Raw genomic sequence first — 26,425 nt, forward strand, 5'->3', positions numbered from 1 at the left:
AATAAATAAATAAATAAAAGAAAAAAGTTGAATAATTTATTTTGCATTATATACATATATATGCATTCATATATACATATTTACATGTCTAGGCATATATATCTTCTGGTCAATCAGAAATCTGTGATGTATGTAATTTTTAAATGTTGTTTATTGAATTGGTCTGTAGTTTCCATGGTTTTTAGCGTGAAATGACAGCATTTGCTGAGGGATGTGTGTGCTGCAATGGGAGGAGAGAACAGACAGCACATCCTGAGATGTAGTCAATAGTATAGAAAGCAAAGCTAAAAATAGGCAGTAGTCATGAGTTAAAGAAGGGAAAGAGGCTGACCCGAATTTAAGCCAAATGCTTTCGTTGAGGATTGAAATTCATGATGAACTCCAAACACTGAAGAATCAAATGTCAAAATAAGTCCTTAATGTGAAATGTTTAGGAGCTATTTCCAAGAGAGTTGTTTGCCAAAGTTTAGTAGAACATTAGGAAATATCTGAAACACTTTCTTTATATTCTTAAGAATGGATTCTTCTCTTCTTAGGAAAGACTAAAATAAATTATGGCTACAATATAGGTCCCCCCCACCCTGCCGACATTGGGTTTCAAGTTCAAAGATTGGCAATGTTTCTTTGGCACAGTTTAGATTACCTGCTCTCTTTATAAAACTGTAGGATTATCAGTGTAAGCCCTACAGTCTTAAAAGATTAAAATACTGATTATTTAAAATCTCAAATGGTGAGCTATTGAGGTCATTTTTCATTTTATGGCCCCTTATCTTTTTGTAGTAACAACTAAATTATGTTATTTTCAGTAATATCATTTAGCTTTTTTCTATACTTTTTAAAGAAGTATATTATTTGTGGAGAAGTGATAAAAATAGAAAAGTAGAAAAATAAGCGTATAATGCGGTGGTAATTCATCATAAATACTCTTATGAAAATGTTTGTGTTAACTTCACATAATGAGTTTTTCCCCAAACCACTGAGGATTTCTCTGAAATCTGGGTTAAGCACTCGAATAGTACATCATTATCTTGATAACCATAATTTATTTACCCACTCAACTTTACATAGATATTAAGATTGTTTCTAATTTTGTTTATTGTAACCAATGCTTCAGTGAAGATTTTTGTGTATAAATATTTTTCAGTTAGGGGTGCCTGGGTGGCTTAGTCAGTTAAGTGTCTGACTCTTGATTTCCACTCACGTCATGATTTCACAGTTTGTGAGTTTGAGCCCTTCATCAGGCTCTGTGCTGATGGCTCAGAGCCTGTTTGGGATTCTCTCTTTCCTCCTTTCTCTCTGTCCCTCCCCTACTTGCACTTTCTCCCTGTCTCTCTCGCAAAAATAAACAAACATTAAACAAAATTTTTTTTCAATTATTATGAAAACAATACATAGTAAAAATGATATTTTGATGATAGGGAAGAGAATAAAATAAATAGCAATAGCATCCTCTTCAATTTATTCATCCCCCATCTCGTTTACAAATTTAATCACACTGAGACATTTCTTCTACTAAGTTCTTCTGGAAGAACTTATCTTACAAACAATATCTAAATAATATTCTTAGCATTTTCATCACCATTAAATACTGCCTATTGACTGTCCATCTTAAAAGACAAATGTTTTGGGGCACCTGGTTGACTCAGTTAGTTAAGCGTCCGACTTCAGCTCAGGTCATGATCTCATGGTTTGTGAAATTGAGCCCCTCATCGGGCTCTGTGCTGACAGCTCAGAGACTGGAGCCTGCTTCACATTCTGTGTCTCCCTCTCTCTCAGTCCCTTCCCCACTCTCACTCTGTCTTTCTTCCTCTCAAAAATAAATAAACATTAAAATTTTTTTTATTAAAAGAAAAGACAAATATTTCATTTATGCCACCTCCTTCCTTCTCTCCAGTATTCAGACATTTTTTATTATGTATTTCATCTTTGGTATCTTTATCATATTACATAAAAGCTTAAATCACTATTTCATGATCCATTAAATTTAAACTAATCTATTTGTTAGCTGTTATTATGTTTTTTTATGGTTATCTTTGCTAGATTTTGATACCAAGTTTTTACTAGCTTCATAGACTAAATTACATAGCTTTCCACATTTTTAAACTTTGAAAACACTCTGTAAAAACTAACTGGTACCATAACTTTTTGTGGTAATTCTTTGATCATTTGTCCTCTTTTGATATATTTAATTATCTTTAAGGTTCTCTTTTTGCCTTATTTTCTTTTTCTTTATTTTTCAAATCTTCCTTCTTTCCTATAGTGGTCATATTGTTTTTTTCTTTTTTTATTATTACATGAATTAAAATTTTAATTTGTGTACATTATTTTTCTAAGAATGTAAGTATGTAAGCTTAAAAGTTTACTTTAAGCAACTGTTTTTTCTATATCCCATAAACATTGTTAAATTTCTTTCTCACAGCTGTTATATTCTATTTAGAAAATTATTTAATCTGCAATTGAAGTCTTGATTTTCTCTTTTACCCAAGAGTTATAAGGAGAAATATTTATTTATTAACTTTTAGAGTGATTGAATTTTGATTAAGATTCTATTAACATGTTGATGTTTAGAATTAATGTAATACTAATTTATTATGACATATGTTATGAATGTAGAAGTATTAATTTATGTTAAGAAAACAAGACTGATAATTTCTGCTTTGGGAAATTGAAACTTTCTTTTTTTTTTTTTTAATTTTTTTTTTAACGTTTTATTTATTTTTGAGACAGAGAGAGACAGAGCATGAACGGGGGAGGGGCAGAGAGAGAGGGAGACACAGAATCGGAAGCAGGCTCCAGGCTCCAAGCCATCAGCCCGGAGCCTGAGGCGGGGCTGGAACTCACGGAACGCGAGATCGTGACCTGAGCTGAAGTTGGCCGCTCAACTGACTGCGCCACCCAGGCGCCCCGGGAAATTGAAACTTTCTATAGATTAGTTAATGATAAGCTACCATAGGTATTTATAACCATATAATGTGTAATTCAACAATAGATTATTCACATTTTTCTATGTCTTTTTTTTTTCTAATCCATCTGCAAATATTTGAAGTGGGTAGGTTAATATTCTTAGCCACTGATTTTTGGCCAGTTTCTTTTTGAGCCCCCACATCTTCCATTGTCTATATATTTTTGTACTTAAAATCAGTGCTTCTATGGTGTATACATATAACTTAATGTGTTTTTTATTGCATCTTCATCAGTGTAAAATGAGAGCTTGTCCTAATGAATATTTTAATTGGATTCTACTTTGGCCATTACTAATACTACAACTGTTTTTACATTTCTGTATGCTTTCCTAATGTAGATTAACATTCTTTCACTTCTAATATTTCTTATCATTTTATGTATCTCTTCTGAACATTACACACACATAGTTTTTATTTTAATTTTTTAACGTTTTTATTTTATTATTTTTGGGAGACACAGAGAGACAGAGCATGAGCAGGGGAGGGGCTGAGAGAGAAGGAGATACAGAATGTAAAGCAGGTTCCAGGTTCTGAGACATGAGCACAGAGCCCAATGAGGGATTTAAACTCACAAACCATGAGATCGTGACCTGAGCCGACATCGGCCACTTAACCAACAGAGCCATACAGGCGCCCCTACACACATAGTTTTAATAGCAGCAGTAAGACCGTGAAATTTACACATGGTTGGCGTGTGGGTCTGACAGTCTTTCTGTCCTTCTGTGTGCTTTCACATTGTGACATTTCTTTGCTTGTTTTTCCCTTCCTTTCCTTTTTTGAGTGGGCTATATTTTACTGATTTGCTCTTATATTTTTCCAGATTCTGAAAGTCAGAAACTTGTATTTACTCATCTGTATTTTTCTATTTTCTAATCAAAGACAAGAATAAAAATTGTCTTCTGCATTTCTCTATTTAAAAAGAAAAAGTAAATTTAAACTGCTTTCATGTCCCTCCTTCCTTACCCTCAAAATGTCTATTCACATGAACCCTCAGTCTTTTTGTTGTTGTTATACTCAGTGATGTCATACTTAGATTATTGTTTTTTTTTTAATTTTTGGTTTAAGTATATTTTTGCTCCCCAGGCAGTTTCCATCTCATGGTAGTCTGAGTTATGAACCAACAGGTATCACAAGTCACTGCTTATTCTTCATCGAGTGTCCTCAGTCAGTTATGGAAATTAGTCCTTGATCATTGTGACAGTTTTTCTGTGACATTAGTTTTGGTAGATGCTTTGAGATTTTATCTTTTTTTATCATTATTCTTAACATCTTCAATGATACCCCAAAATGCTGTGTTAGCGAATTGTAGCCAGCTTCTTTTTTTTTTTAATTTTTTTTTTCAACGTTTATGGGACAGAAAGAGACAGAACATGAACGGGGGAAGGGCAGAGAGAGAGGGAGACACAGAATCGGAAACAGGCTCCAGGCTCCGAGCCATAAGCCCAGAGCCCGACGCGGGGCTCGAACTCACGGACCGCAAGATCGTGACCTGGCTGAAGTCGGACGCTTAACCGACTGCGCCACCCAGGCGCCCCATTTGTAGCCAGCTTCTAAGTGAGCCTTATGCCTGGTGATTTTCTCTTTTCTTTACTGATATACATCAGTTTTCTAACGTTTGTGTCAAAATAGAATCTAAACGTTACTATAATTAAAACCTCAGGAACAAGATTATGTATTTGTTTTTGAAGTGTTCATATGTGCCTTATCTTCCCTTAGGTCTGGCACCTGGGTCTTGTCCTTGCAAACCTGGCTTCAGAGGCGTGAGTTGTGATCGATGTGCCAGGGGCTACACTGGCTACCCAGACTGCAAACCCTGTAACTGCAGTGGCGCAGGGAGCGCAAATGAGGACCCTTGTTTTGGACCCTGTAACTGCAAGGTGCGTTATACATTCTGGTAATGTCCACTGTCAAGACAGAAGGTCACTTTCCTTTGTTTCTCTGTTCTTCTGTGTCTGTTGGCATTAAGCAAATTGTAACAACTTCTCCCGTAAACCTCCACTACTTTATATTTGGCACTCGTGTGTCTTTACAACCAGGTTCACTGCTGCAAGGCACCTCCCATTTGTCTAAAAACCTACAAACGCATGAAGGCCAGGTCACCTTAAGAATAGGTGACATTTTATAGCAAAACCACTTTTCTCTCATTACCCATCTAGTCTGTTGACTTAAAAATAGACAGCACAACAAATAGCAAGCCTGAGAAACTACTGTACATTCAAATATACCATAGCTTTGTATTTAATTTTGAAAATAATTCGTCCAAGGTTGTATTCCAGACTTTTGAGTAATCTTCTGAAGTTTAAACCCAGATTGTCAGCAAATACCATATTCAAATTCTTCTGTTTTATTAGCAAAAATGTAAGAAGCCATAGTGGAATTGATTAAAGCCTCAGTATTTCCTCCCAAGAGTACTTTCAGAAATATGACTTTATTTGTTGTACATACCCCCAGCCTAATAGCTCATCATGTTAATGCCAAGGGATACATTACAGCTACAGCTTATACACATAGAGGAAATGGAGACATGCACAAGTCTAAAATGATAGAATTGATTTCCTTTAGCTATAGCAATCAGTTCCAAAACACTGGAATTAAACAATGTTATCTACATTAGTTTAGAGAATGAAAAATCCATTGAAAACATTAGAATGTCATACTGATATAAAAATGAATGTTACTCATTTTTTGTTGTTGTTCTCAATCATGGTTGGAACCTTATGAAGAATTTTTATTCATTCGTTAGTCTTACCTAGGAAGCTATAAATTATATGCTTACGTTTGTTGTACGTGTGCATGTGCATGCAAACATTAAAGTATAACACAAGGGGTGCCTGGTTGGCTCAGCTGGTTAAGCATGTAACTTTGATTCAGGTGATGATCTCACAGTTCATGGGTTCGAGCTCCACATTGGGCTCTGTGCTGACAGCTCGGAGCCTGGAGCCTGCTTCTGATTCTGTGCCTGCCTCTCTCTGTCCCTCTCCCGCTCGCACTCTGTCTCCTTCTCTCTCTCTCTTAAAAATAAAAACATTAAAAAAAATGTAAAGCATAACACAAGAAGTAAATATTAGTATTAATGTGACATGCATATTTATTGGGACAATCATGTTTGAAATAACAAGCTAAATATTATAATAGTTGCATAATTTGTATACATCATCGGTAATTTAGGTGCCTTTCTTGACTACTTAGCCAGTAAAACTCCTGTCTGTGTAAATTGGTAGGAAGTCCATAATCTATGGTAAAAGTTGTCTTTTACTGGAACTAGTAAATTTTCTAGATATAGTACATTTTATTCCAGTATTATTTGAAATGACAAATTAGTATAGACCAATACCATGTAGCAGTCTGTCAGCGATCCCTTGTTTAAGGATACCTCCCTTTTCATCCTGTGTGTCTTTATGGGCAAACCTAAAGGCTTGGTTCATTTTCTCTAACATTTACCAAAATGAAGCATGTGTGAATTTTATTTCTTTCACAAAACTCCACAAAGATCTCTAATTTTTATCACTTGTTCAAATGCAGGACAGGCAAAGCTGAGTTTAAAATGGGAGTGAAACCTCCTGAGTCTCTAGGATATAGGAAATCAAACTGGAAAAAGAGAAAGGGAATGCTTTCATACACCCACCCTGCATACACACACCATAGATGCCTGGTGTTTGCAAGGAGAGAGTAACGAGTGAGTGAGGGATGCAGAACTCCAGAGAGCCCCCGGAGCTGCTGCGGGCCCTCTGCCTGCCCTCTGCCTGCCTGTCTTGTGGAGCAATTACAATCCTGGTTAAGAAAAATGCCTCCTACAGAGACACTGGAAGCTTTACACAGACATTAAAATATAACAATAGGAGCACCTGGGTGGCTCAGTCTGTTAAATGTCCTGACTTTGACTCAAGTCACGAATTCACAGTTTTTGAGTTCAAGCTCCTCATTGGGCTCTCTGCTGTCAGCTCAGAGCCCGCTGCAGATCCTGTCTCCCTAACTCTCTCTCTCCACCCCTCTCTACCCTCCCCTGTCCTATCTCTCTCTCTCAAAAAAAAAAACATTAAAAAAAAACAACTACTGGGGCGCCTGGGTGGCTCAGTCGGTTAAGCGGCTGACTTCGGCTCAGGTCATGATCTTGCGGTATGGGAGTTCGAGCCCCACGTCGGGCTCTGTGCTGACAGCTCAGAGCCTGGAGCCTGTTTCAGATTCTGTGGCTTCCTCTCTCTGACCCTGTTCATGCTCTGTCTCTCCCTGTCTCAAAAATAAATAAAACGTGGGGCGCCTGGGTGGCGCAGTCGGTTAAGCGTCCGACTTCAGCCAGGTCACGATCTCGCGGTCCGGGAGTTCGAGCCCCGCGTCGGGCTCTGGGCTGATGGCTCAGAGCCTGGAGCCTGTTTCCGATTCTGTGTCTCCCTCTCTCTCTGCCCCTCCCCCGTTCATGCTCTGTCTCTCTCTGTCCCAAAAATAAATAAACGTTGAAAAAAAAATTTAAAAAAAAAAAAAAATAAATAAATAAAACGTTAAAAAAGAAATTAAAAAAAAAACCAACCACTATATATAGCAATTACGAAAACATAAGCGAATGAACAATTAAGTGAATAGCATCATTACACGAGTTGCCTTTCAACTGTGTGGTACTTCAAATGGATGATTATAAGCTCTTATAAACTAATTTTTTTAGGGTAAAAACTTGCAAAAAACAGGTTTTAATAGATATCTACATAATTTAAAAAATCACTAATTATATGCATATAGAAAATGAATCATATCATAATATGTATGCATGTAGTGTGCTATAATTAATTACCTATAGCCCCTTGTTTATAAAAATAATAAATACCCAATGTTCCAATAAGATATACATATAATTTAAATAGTGAACAGATATTTATTAATGTAGAAGGAAATGTGGTAGCTCGTTCTGTTTTACATAAAAATGATTTGATATAGGTGTGTCAGTTGATTAAAACAACATGGATTGATCAAAGTGGCATTTAATAAATAGTACTTTATTGAGCAGCTAAGATACTGGAGACTTAAATTCAAATAGAATTAGAATGAGATCTATGCAAGGGCTCATTTCCAAAATGCATATTAACCAGTAAACATATGCACATTTATTCCATTACACTATTACATGTAATAGTTTTTCATAATTTTTATTAGGAAAAAGTATCATACTTAATGAAGTACGTAGATCTTTTAAGAAAGCACTTTGTTATAAGGTCTTAAGTCTAAATGTATTTCTATTATAACTTTTAAAACTTCTATTTTTTAAGTTTATTTATTTATTTTTGAGAGAGACAGAGAGTGAGTGGGGGAGGGGCAGAGAGAAAGGGACAGAGAGAATCCCAAGCAGGCTCTGCACTGTCAGCACAGAGTCAGACACGGGGCTTGATCTCACAACTGTGAGATCATGACCTGAATCTTAATAGAGAGTCAGATGCTTAACTGACTAAGCCACCCAGGCTCCCCTATTTCTAGTATAACTTTGAAATAGTTAGCACTCTGGTAAAATATACTGAGAAAAATGGGCACCACTTCTGGCACTTTAAATATAAGTATGCTGGATGAAACAAAGAAAATAAATTTGTAATCAAGTTGATTCAGGAAAGAGAGGGAAAGCCCTCGATGTTAGGAATTCTAAGTTAAAGGGAGGGAAAGCTCCCCTTTTAAAGGGAAATCTAAGTTAAGCATAAACCCAAGCAAAGCTGAGCAAGGAAGGTCTTAATCCAAAAATGCGGGTTAAAGTTTGGAGTTTGAATGGCCTCTCTGGGAATTGACATTAGGATTTGGAATCACAGAGAGAACTTAAAACAGAATTCACTTAAGCTTGGACTCTGGAATTGTCCCCTGACAGTGAAATAGGTGCTAGAAAATTCCACCTGCAAGCTGGAAGTGGCAATAGTCACTTTCTTTTTCCTTTGGGGCTCTAGGTAAAGAAAAATTAGTGTGCGGTGAGGAATCAAACACCCAAACCTGTGTCTTTCATGGGAACAGGGTCAGTTTTATTCCCCCTTTATTCTAAAAATTTTCAACAAGTCAGGTGAGTGGTATCCCCATAGGAAAGAGAGTATAGCCTCACCTGATATTGAGCTCACCATAAAAACATGTACTGCACGAAAGGAAAATAACTACAAAATGAAATCAGAAGCCACAAAAGTCGGAATGTTTGTACACTAAGAACTAGAAAGAATCAGATAATCTGAAAGAATGTATAAACATAAGAATATATGAGCATATTTTTATGATTTTTATCATGATTTTTATCTGATAAAAATCATAAAAACATGTGGAAAATACATAATCATAAAAATATGGTTCAAACATAAAACAATAAAAAAGAATAGGAAAAAAACAATACAAAATAGGCCACTATATTAACATAAAAGAATAAGCAGCTTTGGAAAAGAAGTCAATATTTACTTCTAGAAATAAAAAAGTTGCATATAGTTGAAATTTAAAATTCAGTGAATGGGCTGAGCAAAAGTTTAGAAACTGCTTAATAAAGAATTAGAAATCCAGACCTGAGGAAATTACCTATAAATTGACATAGAGAGGTAAAGAAATAAAAATATGAGATCCTAAGTGGCATGGCTAATGGAAGGATAAAATTCAACCTAAGTTTAGCAGCAATCACCACAGAAGAGATTATTAGATGAAATAGGGGAGAAAGAATATCCAAGACATTATGGAGAGAAGAATTGTCAAGAGTTAAAGAAAATTATACATTTTCTGTTTGAAGAATATAAAAAAGAAATTCACCACCAAAGCTCCTAATAGAAAGCCTGCCCACTAGTCAGGATTGAGCGAAAAAGTGTTAAATATATTAGATATCCTATATTTTTATCATACATATCATATGTACCAGAGACAAATATGTATCTATCCTATGTGCTAGAGACAAATATCAGATTATTGCTTGTGTTTACCATTCACAGTCCAACTTCATTGAAAAAAACTGCTCAATGATGCATATACTTTAGAAAGAAGAATATTCAACCCAGAAGAGAGTTCTACTGGCTTGCAGAATGCAAGAATCAACCTATAAAACACAATAGCATTTCTATATATCAGTGATAACTAAATATAAAATGTAATGAAAATATTTAGAAAAGCAGCAAAACCTATATGATACCTAGAAATACATATTTAAAATGGAAATACTTTTTAAGGAGATTATCAAAGAACATAAGATTAAATCTTTATTTGATTTTTTTAAGATAAAATTTTAAATGGGGAGGTAGCTAATACTATCCAATCCTGGTGAAAATCTGTATAAATGGAAATGTTTACTACTGCTCTCATTTGGGGAAATTAGTACTACAACCTTAGGAAGGCAATAGGACATCTAGTACTGTTAAGATAATGAAGTCCTGTCAGTCACCAACTCCACTGTAGACATTCATGCTAAAGAAACGTGTACAATTTGTAGAAAGAAGCAAATGAAAGATGTTCAACATATACCTCCTTGTTATAATAAAAATTATGGGGTGCCTGGGTGACTCAGTCAGTTAAGCATCCAACTTTGGCTCAGGTCATGATCTCACAGTTCGTGAGTTCAAGCCCTGCGTTGGGCTCTGTACTGACAGCTCAGAGCCTGGAGCCTGCTTCGGATTCTGTGTCTCCCTCTCTTTCTGCCCCTCCCCTGCTCACACTCTGTCTCACTCTCTCTCAAAAATAAATAAACATTTGATTTTTAAAAAAATTTTAAATCAGTAAAAAATGAATTTAATAAATAATAAATTTAATAAATACAAATAAAATTAGAAAAAATCTAAATATCCACAAATTAGTAAGAAAAATGAAGTGTAATATATTCATAAAATCTGACACAAGAAACAGTTCAAGTGAGTGAAATAGGTTCACATGTCTAAACATTGATTAATTTCGGAAACTTCGGGTAAAGTGAAGAAAACTAATATCATGTTATCATTTGTGTAAAGTTGTAAGACATAAAACAATTGTATGTTGAGTGAAAACACACAAATATAAATTTCAGAAGAGTAGTTAACTCTAGAGAAAATGGAAAGGGAACAGGACAGAAATGAAGTGAGATTCAAATGTGCCTAAGTATTTCTTTAAAAATATATCTGAAGCATACATGAAAAAATGTTAATATTTTTAACCTCTAGTTGTCATAGATACTTTTCTGGTGCTTTAAAATAATTCCTAATTTAAATTTCTTTAAGCAAAAGAAAATAAAATCTAATTAGAAAAGAGGTAAATGAAAATTTTAATATATATCAACTACTATCAATTTTACACATAGATTTTCTGTTATATTCTTGCTTAGGGAATGATATTAATGAATAACATCCTCACTATATTTCAAAATATGAAAACAATGCTAGCTCAAGACATGAAAATAGTTACTAATTTTTATGCATTATTAAAATTTTTGAAATTTCTCTATCTTCTTGTGCATTAAAAGAGGCAAGCATTCTCAGATATATAAGTCACTTGAATGTAAATGCTCTTCGACTTTTGTATTTATTTTAAGTACCACAGGCTAGAAATTGGCTCTTTTGAAGTTTGGTGTCATGTTATCAAAGTCAGTTGGATTTCAGACTCTGATACATAATATAAACTGACCTTGATCTAGGTTGGAACATGTCCTTTTATTTTTATCAAAGTCTTATAATAGAAAGATAAGTAGTGAAGTAAAAGATTAGATATCAAAGTGTATATTTCATTGTGCTTTGCTTTGGGTTTTTATTGCATTTTCAGTTAAGTCCTTACTGGCCCAAAAGCTTTTGTGATCTGACCTTGGGCTCTCTTCCCAGAATTTTCTTGAGCTTCAGTCACTGTCTCCCAGCCTTGCTTACATTCTTTGAGGCACCAAGCTCTTCCTAACTCTGGAATTTCAGAGTCTATTTAGATGGGTGGGAAAACCTCACACCTGTCCCATCCCTTGGCTTAACTAGGCAATTTTCAAGGCTCGCTTCCCTTTCTTAGCAAAGCTGGGACCCTAGATCTCCCATAGATATCATGCTTCTGCCGTAATCACTTCTAACATCTTTGTCTTTCCTTTATGATATCTTCACAACTTGCAATCTATTTAATATCTCACATCTGTTATATATTTTCTTCATCAATCAATAAGAAGCTGACAGTGACTCATACATAAAAAAGAAGGCAGAAAGGAAACTAAACAATTTTGAAGATTTGAAAATCACTTAAATTGGCTGATTCATATTTCTTAATCTAGAAAATGATATTAAATCCTTCTTACCTAGCTCTCAGTCGGTGAAATTATAGCAGTGAAGCCTTGTGCAAGTATAAGGGATCATCATAAATACCTACTCATTACTTTTTCTGTTTATTTGTATTTCTTTTTACAAGTAGAGGTAAGTTTTCATTCTTTTCCTCTAATTGGATTTTCGTGGTGTGTGCTAAGATTTTTAATGGTTTTGTATATTGCTTTTTTCCATTCCGATACAGAAATGATCACCTCATTAGCTTGTTAGGCTCGAACCCTGGGCATTTCTACAAAAAGCTTTCAATTTATATATTTGATCCTGAATCTAAACTACAGATGTAAATTTTTTAGCATAAAAAGTTCATACAGGAATTTGTCTCTTACAACAGCCACAGTTAAAGAAATTATGTTAATCAATTTTGTAATATTAAAAGCTGAACTTGTGAAAAGTGAGAATGATTTTTTCTTTTTTCTGTCTCCCTAACCTACCCACTATTTATTATTATTTAGCCACAGAACAATGTACTTAAAGAGTAAGCACTCAACAAATAGTGCTGATTAGCTAATTATCCTTCTTTTGTTAACTTCTTTAAATACTAGGATGCATTAGAATGAAGGGCAAAACAGAGGAAAATCTGTAATTGACTACAAACACCCCCCAAAACAAGCATGACTGCAACATTCCTGAAGCAATTATCACAAAACATAACTTAAATAGTCACTGGAGATCCTCTTGGTAACTTTGTCAATAGAATTCCCAGTTGACTAACAATCACAGTTAAACATGTACTGCTGAAGTTGTACCTAATTTATAAGAAGGCGGCTTCATGAGAATGGAGGCAGGGAAGCGATTGTGACTCCATTTCTCTAGAGAGAGGCTGTGTTGAGGAAACTCTAGCAAAAAGAAAATTGGTGTCAACCCAACAGTATCTGACTTTAAGAAAAAAGAACCTTATAAGGTTTTACTAATTCAACTATGTTTTCAGAGGAAAAGAGTACCAAAGGAAAAAGGGCAGTTATTATGAATATTTTGTAGGATGGCCACAACATATCTAATTATATACTCGGCTAAATATATTCTGTAGAAATATGTGTCTAAAGCACACTTTTCTCCCTAAAGCGATGAAAATTGGCTCTAAGAGGGGTTGAAGTACCGTTTTCATTTTATGTATACGGCAAACATATTCATACAGTGTATTTGTACATAGAGTATATCTGTGGACTTAAGATTTCATGGTAGGGATGATTATGAAAAAAAAAAATAATGAAAGATGCTCCTTAGGGGCTTGATAATAAAATCTAGGTTGAGAACCACTGGTCTAAGTGAAATTGCGCTTTTTTTTTTATTATCACCATATAAGGAGGATAAAACTATTATATGGATTAATTATTTATCATAGAAAAATAATTGACTATTATTAGTTGTTATTTAGTTATTTTAATATAACCAATTAGAATAATGGTTTAGAAACCAAGAAAGTAGAATATTTGGTTTTAAGACAATATGGTGATATAAGGGAACATTAATCTCTAGGATGGAAGTCTGGAGCATTCTGGAAATTACCTGTGTCATAGGTTTAGATGTAAAAATGATCAATAAATTTGACTCTAAATAAATAATATATTATACATTTACTGGATTGACAAGAGCTGTCTGTTTGAATGAATGCTGAGAAAGGATAGATTAGACTCCCTTTTGTTTGAACAGAACAACCTTTAAAAATTTTATGAAATTATATGTTAACTCTTTTCGAAGTTGATTAGTACAAAGGAGTCATAGAATAATAGCTAAAGGGGAGAGAAATCTCATAATGACTAAAAGAGCATTTAGGCTGGAAGTTGCAAACTCACCATCATTAGATATTGAAGATCAATTTCTTTCACACCTGTCTTATTGTTACTTCAGAGGCATAGAGGACTGTAGTGATGAATCTAGTGTCTGACTCAGGGCAAATACTCAGTAACCCTTTTAGGGAAGGGACTTCCTTCTACCTTGTAGTCAACGTGTTTCCCCTTACTCGTACTTCCACTGCTATAATTCTCCTGAAGGCATTTTTCTTTTCTTTTTTTTTTTCAACGTTTATTTATTTTTGGGACAGAGAGAGACAGAGCATGAACGGGGGAGGGGCAGAGAGAGAGGGAGACACAGAATCGGAAACAGGCTCCAGGCTCCTAGCCATCAGCCCAGAGCCTGACGCCGGGCTCGAACTCACGGACCACGAGATCGTGACCTGGCTGAAGTCGGATGCTTAACCGACTGCGCCACCCAGGCGCCCCATGAAGGCATTTTTCTATTTCCTCTGGCTTCTCATATAATGCTTTATATGTAGTAGCTCACCTATGATTTGATAATGAGTGAGTAATAATAGCAAATAAAGGAATAGTGAGAAATAATGGATAGAGGTTTTAATAATGTAACATTGACACCATAGTGAATTAAATTGCTCAAGGAATTTACCCATAAAGCAAATGACTCACTCTCAATCTGAGAATCAAAAATTTAAGTCCTGGACCATTCATATCAAAAGAATCTTCCAAAAATGAATCAAGACTACAATCAGGGCTGCTTCATGGATGGCATTGTTGATGAATAACAAAGAAGTTTTGAAAAAGCAATTATGTACCTGGGAACCCATAAAAAGAATTGAGACCCAAGCGGTCAAGACTGTATATGTTAGCACGCTACCAGAAGGTGGGGAACTTGTCTCTATGAAGGTTCAATATAAGTCCTGTAACACTATACCTTTGTGTTGGAATTGTGTCCCTTTAACATATATTAAATATCAAATTGTGATTTCTTCTAGTATTCACTGTTTTGAAGCTTATGTTGTTTTAAAGAAAACTTTGGAAACACAATCCTTAAATAAGACATTACTTAGATATACTCTCTCAAGGGAGATTGGAAAAGGAAAAAGGAAGTAGAACCTAATATAACTAATTAATTCTATACAAGTTGAGACATGACCTGAAAGCAGAGTTCTTATGATCTAAAAATATTTTGTCACCAATACTTCGTCTTCCTGCCAGCCTCAAAACACCCTTTTAATTAGACCATGAGGATATATATATAAGTAGGTACTATATTCACCATATTTACTATTTACTTTTGGCTTAATATTTATCTGTTGAAGAACCTGAGAACAATCAGAACCAACCACTTTTCAATCGAATGAATCAAGCTCCATCTGAATAGGACCTATCACTCACTAAAGAAAAAAATATGGTGTAGACTCAAGACTAAACAAGTAGGAGTCTAGAAACTTAAAGTTGTGGCAATAAACTGACATGCTGTGCAATCGTAAATAAGGTCTATTCAAATCTTATAGAAATGGATCATTACTTGTGAAGAGGGTTGAAGTGAACATGAGGGTATAGAATAGGATTAGCTTGAGGACCTGTAAAAAGGTCTAAAATATTTTGGCTTGAAGATTTGTCACAATAAACAAAAGAAACTATTACTTTGGGTAACGTGTTTTTACAGGTATAATCACCCTATTATTTTTACCACAGTGTGTTGGGGCTTCCCAAGACCACACTCATTTTCAATGATTCACTAGAAGGACTCACAGGATTCTGAAAAGTTGTTACACTCATGGTAATGGTTTTTTACAATAAAAGAATATTGATTAAAATCAGCAAGGACAAAGGAGCATAGGGAAGATTCTAGAAGTCACCAAGTGCAAATTTCCAGTTATCCTTCCCAGGTGCATCATACAGAGAGTATTTCTCCCAGCAACAATGTACGACAACACTTAGGAAGTATTCCCAACCAAGGAAACTCACCCAAGTCTTCCTGTTCAGGGTTTTTATTGGGAGGTCAATTACACAGATAATGGAGCACTCATATGACTGACCAGTCTCCAGTACTCCTAGAGATACAGTGTAGCTCATGGCGTCTGGTGGACAAAACTAGGCATTCACCATAAATTGCATTGTGAGCTAATAAATGTGGCGCAGGGTTCCAGGCAAACAACAGAAGACATTCACCATGAATCAATTGTTAGCATAAATTATCTGGTGTGACCCCTGGTCCTGGGTATACAAAACTATTTTTATCACACAGAATATTCCAAGGGCTTATAGGTTATCTTCCAGGAGCTGGTCAAGGGACAGTCTTTTCAGTTCAGTATCTTCAGGGTTTGAGCACTCCAAACATATTGAATTAACCCTTTACTGCACCATGAGAGAGTTCTTTGTACCAGTGTTTCCCATTTCATAGCCATTTTGCCGGTTCTTGCCAACTTAAGTGCCTCAGGTATAGTTCTGGTAATTTACCTCCTGCTGAATAACTTAATTCCTAAGGGAAAAGATCCCTATCTCTTCAGGAGTAGCCTTAAAAGTTCATTATATGCAGACAGGGACACTGGAAGCCAAGTCCCCAACCAGTGCTTTGCATCCAGAAGTATTCAGTATTTTTTTTTTATGTTTATTTTTGAGAGAGAGAGAGACAGAGTGTGAGTGGGGTAGGGGTAGAGAGACAGAGAGACACAGAATCTGAAGTAGTCTCTAGGCTCTGAGCTGTGAGCACAAACAGAACCTGATGTGGGGCTTGATCTCAAGAATTGTGAAATCATGACCTGAGCCACAGTCAGAGGCTTAACCGACTGAACCACCCAGGCACCCCCAGTGTGTTTGTTTTGAAAGCATAAATGATGAATGAACCTTCTACTCTTTGAATTATTTATTGTTTCCAATATCATTGCTAACATGGGTCTCTCATTTTATCTCCTCCAGTAGGTTGAATTTTTAAACCATGCTTCAAAATTCAGGTCAAATTTCACTCCTGCCACAAAGCGTCCTCAAGCCTTCATAGCACAATTAATCCCTCCTTCTGTGTTCCCATAATTTAATTGATTAATGAGTTGCATGATCCTATTCTGCCTTGCTTTCTGGTGGATTGTAAATGTATCATTTTACTCAGCTCTAGATGTTGGCCTTTAAAGACACATACATTGGGGAAAAAAAAAAAAAGAGAAAGAGGGCAGGAGCCAAACCATAAGAGACTCTTAAAAACTGAGAATAAACTGAGGGTCGATGGGGGGTGGGAGGGAGGGGAGGGTGGGTGATGGGCATTGAGGAGGACACCTGTTGGAAGGGACACTGGGTGTTATATGGAAACCAATTTGGCAATAAATTGCATATTAAAATAAATAAAGACAGATACCTTGACCTATCCATCTTTACAGTCTCTAGAATCCCTACTCTAATGTGTTGCTTCTGGTTATTCAAAAATTAATATTGAAACTATTTAATCATATTTTTCAAGGTTATTTTACCAGGTTAAATAGAAATCAGGAATATGTAACTAATGTCTGAAAATTTCAAATTGTTGAACTCAGTCTGAATCTCAGAGAAGTAGTTGTACAAGCTTTCAAATTAGAGTAAATGAAAAGTAGATTAGACCAAGTGCACGAGAACACAGTGCACAGAACAGCTGCACTGTGTCCTCAGTGGGATAAACTAAATTATAATTATAGTGATATTTCATCTTTCCTGCCTGTGTACTCTTCTGAAGAGTCTCCCAGCTTCAGGGCTTTGGGGACTTATTTGTCACTACAGGTCTGAAATTAGTTTGATTAGTTTTGCTGACATTTATTATCTCAAAATATCTGAAATCTACCTTAGTAGTAAAAACTGGAAAGAATGTCAGTAGCAATGATTTCCATTTGTGTATGTATCAAGACGTTGAAATTTGACATGTGAACACAGGCCATGAGACACCCCTTTGTTTAGGTTCCCAGGAATATAGAAGTGATTGTGGTCCCAAGTGAGTCATAAAAATTAACAGTCAAAAAGTGACTTTCAAATGCATTGTTCTCTTGGATACAAGGAGAACTACTTTATTTGTTTATTCTTACAAAGTTCACTTTTTTCACACTCTTTCTTGTCCTCTCTTCTATTTTTTCTCCTATGTTTTTAGATTTTATCAACCCTATCTTCTGCCAAATTTGGGTTTATTCAAAAATAATTTTATTAAACATCTACTATATGTATAGCACCTTGTGTGAATGAAAAACACAACCACCAAGAGATTCATTTAAGTTTAATAAAATTTTATTTAGTTAGTGCTGCGTGTTGTACCATTTTCTGATACTATAAAAATTAGTAGGATAAGGTTTCTACCTCTGAATAGATTATGGTATACAACTGAAGTGAACAATCCTGGAAGATATAGCTATGCTTTTTTGGTGGTTATCATAGAGCAATGTGTAAAGGGCTATGGGAACACAGTTGAGAGAGAAGACCTCTAAGGAGAAGAAGCTTCAGAATTAAGGTAATGAGGGAATTCAAGAAGAGGAAAGATACGGAGCCAATGCAGGTGTAAAGGATACTGAGAATATGTTTCTTAGAAAGCAAGGAGCCTTTATTTAGAAGTTGTTAGTCAAGATTAACTGTTCTTTTCATTGAGAAATTACAGCTTTCCCCATTTTTCATCAGATAATCAGCTTTCTCTGACCCGAGTCCACAGTAGAGAGGCCCATCTATACACAAAAAATTTTTCAGGATATTGGGACTAGAATTAATGATACCAATCTGAGCAGTCACTGAATGAGATTCATTTTTTCTCACAATATTACTATATGATTAACTGGCTACTCCAATGCATTAAGGGAAACACTGTGAATATTAACCAAGCAAAACTTTCCTCTTTTTCTGCTTAGTCCCATCAAGGGAATCTATGGCCATTCACCCCAGTTTCTCTTCTTGCCAGGTTCTTATGCTTGCCTCAAATATATGAATTTTTACTATGTAATGTAGAAAGGGTTTTGCCATCTGTATAATATCAACAGTCTGTCATACATCCATTAGTTTAATTCTCTAATTTTATCCTATATCATGTGTTCTAAGCAGAAGTAGTTCAACAACAGAGAATGGTGAACCAGACTGACTCCATTTTAGTCAGTATGGCTTGCTGTTTGTATTTATCGTGGTATTTACTCCACACTCTTGACATACGTGAAGAACAAAATTGGAGCTTTTACTACAACAGATTAGTATCCAGTATCCCTTCCATCAGTGTGGTTCGAAAAGATATAGCTTAATAAGGAGCTTTTGAGTAGATTTTTTAAAATATCATTATACTTTAAATTCGGTTGAGAGGTAAAATGAAAAATACACAGTGTATCTTCCCTAAACAGAACTAAATAAAGACAGTCCTTAATCTTGAAGGGCACCTGTGTTTCTATTTATAGGAGAATGTTGAAGGTGGGGACTGCAGTCGCTGTAAATCCGGCTTCTTCAACTTGCAAGAGGATAATCATAAAGGTTGTGAAGAGTGTTTCTGTTCAGGGGTTTCAAACAGATGTCAGAGCTCCTACTGGACCTATGGCCATGTAAGCAATAGCCTTTTCATTCTGTACACAGTTCCACAGCCCTCCTTGCTATTGTTCTTTTTGTAAGAAATTAAACAATTTTTTCTGGTAGTAAGTTCCTCTTACAGTTATCACGAAACAGTGATGGAATATTCTTTCAAATGCTATTTGCGTACCTTTGATCAAAGACTTTAAGGTTTTATTTGTAGCAGTGTGTGGCCTGGAATCTCTTAGAAATAACAAACATTAGCCTTTGCAGTGTCCATGATTACTGTGTGAGGCAGTAATGGAATTAACGTTGTTATATAGCCCCAGGGGCAGATGATTCAATAAAGAGAAAGAATCAGATTGTGATATGAAGAATTATGTATTCCATTCACCAATATTTTTGATATACAAATTAAGAAAAATTGTTCCCCATTGCTTTTGCAACTCTTCACAGTGGTTTGTGTCTCTATAGAGGAGGTATGAGAGGAAAATGGGACCCTCAGGGAATTTCGAATAGCCTGTGTGGCAGCTCTTAAGACTGCAGAGTGACAGGAAACAAGCTACAGAGAGAGAAGCCTAGAGGAGATTGAGAAAGTCTACCACCTGGGGTTGAGAATGCAAAGTTGGATTCTTATACTTGGAGAGCCACCGGAGGATTTTTATCAGGGGAGTGATTTGACCAGAGTTGTGTTCTACAAAGATCGTTATTTCAAGGAACTACCTTTCAACCACTCCTTCCGCTGTAATATTTTGAATACTTTCTGAGTGTACTCTCATTTCTGAATTTGAATCCATACACCGTCAAATATATTGCCTCCAGAGCAGATTGCACAGAACCAACAGCAAATAGACATCTCTAGCCCACTTCCTCCTCTGTTTGTAGAGTTTCACTCCACCCTCTAAACTGCTCTGTTAACGTACCAAAGTTTTGTGATTAGCGGAAGAGCAGAAGTAGCACTCAGCCTTGGTGTTCAGCATCTAGGTCCACTGACATTTCCATTTCAGTCAGCTTTCTGGTAAGAACTTCCTCTGAATCTCACTGGTCTGTCCTAGAATGCCTGAAGGATGCTGTTGGAAAGGGGGAGAGAAGGAAGTAAGTAGCTTCTATCTGAAGATCTAACTAGCCAGTACGTTTTTATTTGGTCTTTCTCTTTGGACCATGGCAGTTCCAGCAACTGCATGGCTTTGGGAGAATCAAATGACCTCTACATGAAAAAAAAATTAAAAATACTTCATGCACATATTATCATCATCACTATTCTGCTCCCCATCACCCACAACACCAAGCCACTCATACACATCTAAGTAGGCCCCTGGTAGCCACAAAGCTCAGTATCTTGTGTTTTGTCCCAGCTAGGTAGGACAGTCTAAATTAGAATTGTAGCTGTATACCCACTCCTGGCCAGAGTCTAAAGATGGAAAAGCAAATCACCACGTGTGTTTCCGATTTTTCCTTTAAGGCTCCTTCCTTTTCTGGGACAAGGATCTAGGCTATGAGTTTCTGTAGTACTCTGACCCCATGGGAAGGACTAGGTATAGTATTTTGAGCTGTGGCCATAGCAACAGGCTGGTGGATTCAAATGTTCTCAAGCCTCAAAATCGAAATTTAATTAAGGGGAAGGTTGGAAATACTAAATGAAAAGCTACCTTTCATGCACTTGCATGTTGTATTTCTTTTCTTCCTCTGCTTTACAAATATATGTAATACCTTTTGAAATATTATTTTCCATAAGCAACAGGAAATTATTAGTGAAATGGAAAATATGAAATTGAGAATCCAATTGTCTGATAATTTGTATAACATTATAATCATTGTGTAACTTTGAATGAATTTCTATTTTTTAAGAAAGAAGTATTTGGAATCATAACTTCTTTTTTTAAATTTTTTTTTTTCAATGTTTATTTATTTTTGGGACAGAGAGAGACAGAGCATGAACGGGGGAGGGGCAGAGAGAGAGGGAGACACAGAATCGGAAACAGGCTCCAGGCTCTGAGCCATCAGCCCAGAGCCCGACGCGGGGCTCGAACTCACGGACCGCGAGATCGTGACCTGGCTGAAGTCGGACGCTTAACCGACTGCGCCACCCAGGCGCCCCTGGAATCATAACTTCTTAAAAGCATTGGATCGGGGCACCTTAGTGGCTCAGTTGGTTGAGCATCTGACCTCAAATCAGGTCATGATCTCACTGCTTGTGGGTTTAAGCCCCGCATCAGGCTCTGTGCTGACAGCTCAGACCCTGGAGCCTGCTTCAGATTCTGTCTTTGCCTCTCTGCCCCTCCCCTGCTCGTGCTCTCTCTCTCTCAAATGTCAAGTAAAACATTTAAAAAAATGTTTTAAAGCATTGGATCAATAAAACTAGATTATTCCGTATTACTATTCAAACTCCTAGAACCATCAAGAAAATAATGAGAATCTATAATGAGTACATATGATAAATTTTGTATTTTCCACAACTCTTCTATTTTTCTAAACTTTTATAGTTTTAGGGGTTTTTTTATTTCCAAAAAAATGACACTATACGGAATATGGAAGAGAAAGAAAAGGATATGACTTTTACTTTTGTTTTTCCTAAATAACGATGATTGTGTGTTTTCTTGAAGATACAAGACATGAGCGGCTGGTACCTAACTGACCTCTCTGGCCACATTCGAGTGGCTCCCCGGCAGGATGACTCAGAGCCAGCTCAGCAGATCAGCATCAGCAATGTGGAAGCCCAGCGTTCCCTGCCACAGAGGTACTACTGGAGTGCACCAGCTCTGTATCTGGGAAACAAAGTAAGTCCAGACAGTGCTGGCTTCCCGCCACTTTGCTTTAGCTGATCAATAACGAGTTTCATTAAGTATTTTTTTTTAAGAAAAGTCAAAACAAATTGATGGTGTGTTGTGTTGCCAGAAGCAACTAGATCAGTTTTAGTTGGGTATTTCTCCCAGGATCCATGGGAGAAGAATGTATACCAAGAGTTAACGGGCTATGGCATCTGTAGGTCACAACTTTACATAGTTGGTGTTCTGTACTCACTTGGTTTTTTGGCAGTTTCCAACTCATTTTTATGCGAACTTTTTGAATGAATGACTAAACTAATGAAGACTCTAGGATATTTTTGCAAAGCCTCTCAGATGATTTTGCAAAACCAATTATAAATATTGAAATAAACTGTGTTGCATTTACTTGAAATAGCTGTTTTTCTAGAGTTGCCTATGGTGGGATGCTTACTGGAGTTTTCGTCATCTGTGTCTATTTTATTTCAAAACTGATATTCAAGAGAGCTAATTCTTCTATCTTGCATGAATGTTAATTGGAAATGAAATGTATTACATAACTAACTTAATGCTTGCCATGAAGTCTATGTAAACAACATATTTCCTGGAGCTCAGAGAGAAAACTACCCTAAAAGAAGTGCCAGGTTGAAAGCCCGTTTGTTTTAAAGCCCGCCACAGGTATATAAAAACATACACAGATAAACAAATGTAGCAGTCTTGGAAATGCAGGTGTTTTTTTTGTTGTTGTTGTTGTTGTTGTTCTGTTGTAGATTAACTCTATCTAGATAGGTGCCTTGGTTTTTACCATTTTATTTTATTTTGCCTAATAATTTGTTGGAAACCAATTTGGTACAGTAATTCTGTGAAAGTTAATACCTTATGGGCTGATGGTTACATCACTAATCATATCAGAAACTGCAGCAGTCACAGAAAAATCCCTTAGCAAATCGATGCTGTGTAAGCCTGTATGTTTTCACCTATAGGATTATCGTGTTACTTTGGAAGAAATTTTCTTTGATTAAACAAACAAGATATATTTACTGTTAGTGGTTCTCTTGCATGGCATATGACTTATTGAGGAAGAAAAACTTAGTAGTTCACATGTTAGTGAACGCAAACTGGTTGGTGGTTTTAGCTAATTAAAAAAAAATTAACTAGTGGCCAATTTCTTTCTTTTTTTTTTTTTTAAGGTTTTTAATGTTTATTTTTGAGAGAGGGAGACAGAGACAGAGACAGTGTGAGCGGGGAAGGGGCAAAGGGAGAGGGAGACACAGAATCCAAAGCAGGCTCCAGGCTCTGAGCTGTCAACACAGAGCCCAATGCGGGGCTTGAACTCAATGCCAGATCATGACCTGAGCCAAAGTCAGACACTTAACCGACTAAGCCACCCAGGTGCCACTCTTTTTTTTTTTAAGTGCTTATTTATTTTTGAGAGAGAAAGTCAGAGTGCAAGCAGGGGAGGGGCAGAGAGAGAGGGAGATACAGAATCTGAAGCAGGCTCCAGGCTCTGAGCTGTCAGCACAGAGCCTGATGTAGAGCTGGAACATAAACTGCGAGGTGATGACCTGCGCCGAAGTCAGATGCTTAACCCACTAAGGCATCCAGATGCCCCAACTAGTGGCCAGTTTCTTATTTTGAGCAGACTTCTAAATGCTATTATGAAAAATGTGTTAATGAATAAAACCCATTTTTCAATGAATATGTACTTTAAAATAGTGTATATTGCATAAAATTCTACAGCTATATTAAAAAATCCAGTTAAACTTTTATTTGCAAGGTCTTTTACAACAAAAAGTCATTCCATCTTGTTCTATTTTGAAACCTCCTGTATGCCCAACAATAAAATAGCACATACGTCTTGAATATCCACAGCTTAAAATTGCCAATAAATAAATAAATAAATAAATAAATAAATAAATAAAACATAGATAAACGTCCAAATTTTTTCTGCTCTGAGGAGTTCAGAGAAGAGCCTTGGGTCAAAATTGGATGAGTTTCAAAGGTCTTATTTTTCTTACAATAGTGAAACTTATTTAAGAATAGCTTATCATAGAATATTCTTAACCACATTTTCCATATTTTTTCTTGGGTCATATGCGTTTTCTTTCTGTTGGCTGAAAATCAAACTGACATAAGCATGGAAGCTAATGGGATATTAAATAACATCAGAGCAAAGAATTTGGACATCCTGTTCCTAGATGTTGGTGCCCAAAGATAACTTCCTTTATCCTGGCTGAACTGATCCTTATAACCACCCACAACGAAGTCCTTCATATTCCTCCACAGATCATTTTCACTTCAAAACACTGTGCTTCCCTCCCTCTCTAACTTTTTCCCCCCTTCCCCTCCCCCATGGTCTTCTGTCAAGTTTCTCAGGATCCACATAAGAGTGAAAACATATGGTATCTGTCTTTCTCTGTATGACTTATTTCACTAACCATAAGAGACTCTTAAAGACAGAATAAACTGAGGGTTGATGGGGGGTGGGAGGGAGGGGAAAGTGGGTGATGGGAATGGAGGAGGGCACCTGTTGGGATGAGCACTGGGTGTTGTATGGAAACCAATTTGACAATAAATCTCATATTAAAAAAAATAAAATAAACACTCAGCCGGGGGGGGGGGGGGAACCACTGTGCTTGCCTCTGCTTCAATTTCCACTCAGTGAACAAAATAATGGTAACAGGGTGTGCAAATTGTTTGAATACGGAAGACATTTTTTAATGTAATGTGGAAGCCCTTGGTGGTTTACTGTCAGATATCTCCGTATGAATGAAACAATTTGCCTTAATAACTGAACCATATAAATCTTTGATACTACAATAATACTGCAAGCTGTCACAAATTACCACTGTACATCTTAACTGCCACGTCACGTCACGTAAATTATAGTCATGGTGACATGCTTAGCTTGGTTGATTTAATATCTTGCTAAGGAAATGGAAAATTGTAGGGCCTTGTTTATAAATTCAATAAAGCCACTTCTCTAAATAGTTGAGGCTAAATTCTTTACCAGTAATTGCTGTTCAGATCAGAGCCATTGCCAGAATCTGACAGAAATAGTCTATCAGGAAACCAGTGCATCTGCTTAGATACTGAATTTCATTTACACCCATGACCAGGAGGCTGTGGGTATATCATCCCACCTCCGCTTTTTTAGTGTTAATTCCAAAGTCAAAAAAAATATTTATGAGATGCTATTAGCTTTGCTAAATATTTGTGTAATCAATTTTCAAACATATTCCAAAGCGCTTGGTTAGAGGGCTACTTCTAACAGAAGGGAGATGTGCTATGCTTATTCTGTCATAACGAAGATGCCACATGCCATTCTTCCTTTTTTTTTCTTCAGGAACCTGACTCCAAATAATAAAACTGCTCTCACATGGGATACACTTTGCTGACTGAGAGGCCCACCTGATTGTGATAAAACTCAAGAACGCTAGCCAGTCTAGCAAAGGAGTATTTTTTATCCTAAGACACATTTTTATTGACTGCAGACCCTCTTTGGAGTCATGAGGCACACATAACCGAATACGTGTGTGTGTATGTGTGTGTGTGGGGGGGGGGTAGTCATGAGGCCTGGAAAATCTTAGCACATTCTTATACTGCCCGTTCCATTTAAATATTTTCACCATCTCCCTTATGAGTTAATTCTTCAATAGCAATCTTGAAAATGTTTTTTCTCACATGTGAGTGAATATCTAGCACAATTGGCACAATCAAGCGTCGGTTCCCCCTCACTCCTCATTTTAGAGAGTCAAGGAGGATTAAGTCAGCCACCCAGAGGGTTGTATGAGGCAGCATTTCATTTTCAAAATGCTTGGCAAATGTTAATGCTTGGTTGTAGGGCACTGGTTGACACATGGGACTAGGCAGGAATGGAAAGATCTAGAGGGCAGAATCCTGCTGGTTTGCTACAGGCTACAGCTATTCAGAAACAGTTTGGGTATTTCAGAGTTGGAATAATTTACTGCTTTAGCAAACTAAGTGCTATTGGAACACTGAAATAGTCATTTACTTAAGGTTCCCCTAGTGGTCTGAAATAGTGCGACTTCCAAAAGCAATCCTCTCTGCATCTGTAAAGTTCCCTGAGAATCTGGCTTGGCCTGTCTACTCTTCCTGCATTACCATTCAGGTTTACAATTCTGTCTCTGAGCATTATTAAATTAATCTTATGTGATTTGTTCTTCACAGAACAATGCTTGTTTTCTACAACATGACGTTGT

The 26,425-nt window shown here is 36.4% G+C and overlaps 1 protein-coding gene across 3 annotated transcripts in view; it reads left to right on the forward strand.

Annotated features, from left to right (window-relative positions):
- LAMA2 (laminin subunit alpha 2) overlaps positions 1 to 26,425 on the forward strand; it is a 614,868-nt gene that overhangs the window by 259,269 nt on the left and 329,174 nt on the right. For all 3 annotated transcript variants that reach the window (XM_047859508.1, XM_047859510.1, XM_047859509.1), the window contains exons 10-12: positions 4,680 to 4,840; positions 19,335 to 19,475; positions 22,044 to 22,217. In XM_047859508.1, coding sequence (XP_047715464.1) covers positions 4,680 to 4,840; positions 19,335 to 19,475; positions 22,044 to 22,217 — 476 coding nt within the window. The remainder of the gene's footprint in view (positions 1 to 4,679; positions 4,841 to 19,334; positions 19,476 to 22,043; positions 22,218 to 26,425) is intronic.

Source organism: Prionailurus viverrinus, chromosome B2, assembly GCF_022837055.1.
Source record: "Prionailurus viverrinus isolate Anna chromosome B2, UM_Priviv_1.0, whole genome shotgun sequence".
In the NCBI taxonomy this organism is placed as follows: domain Eukaryota; kingdom Metazoa; phylum Chordata; class Mammalia; order Carnivora; family Felidae; genus Prionailurus; species Prionailurus viverrinus.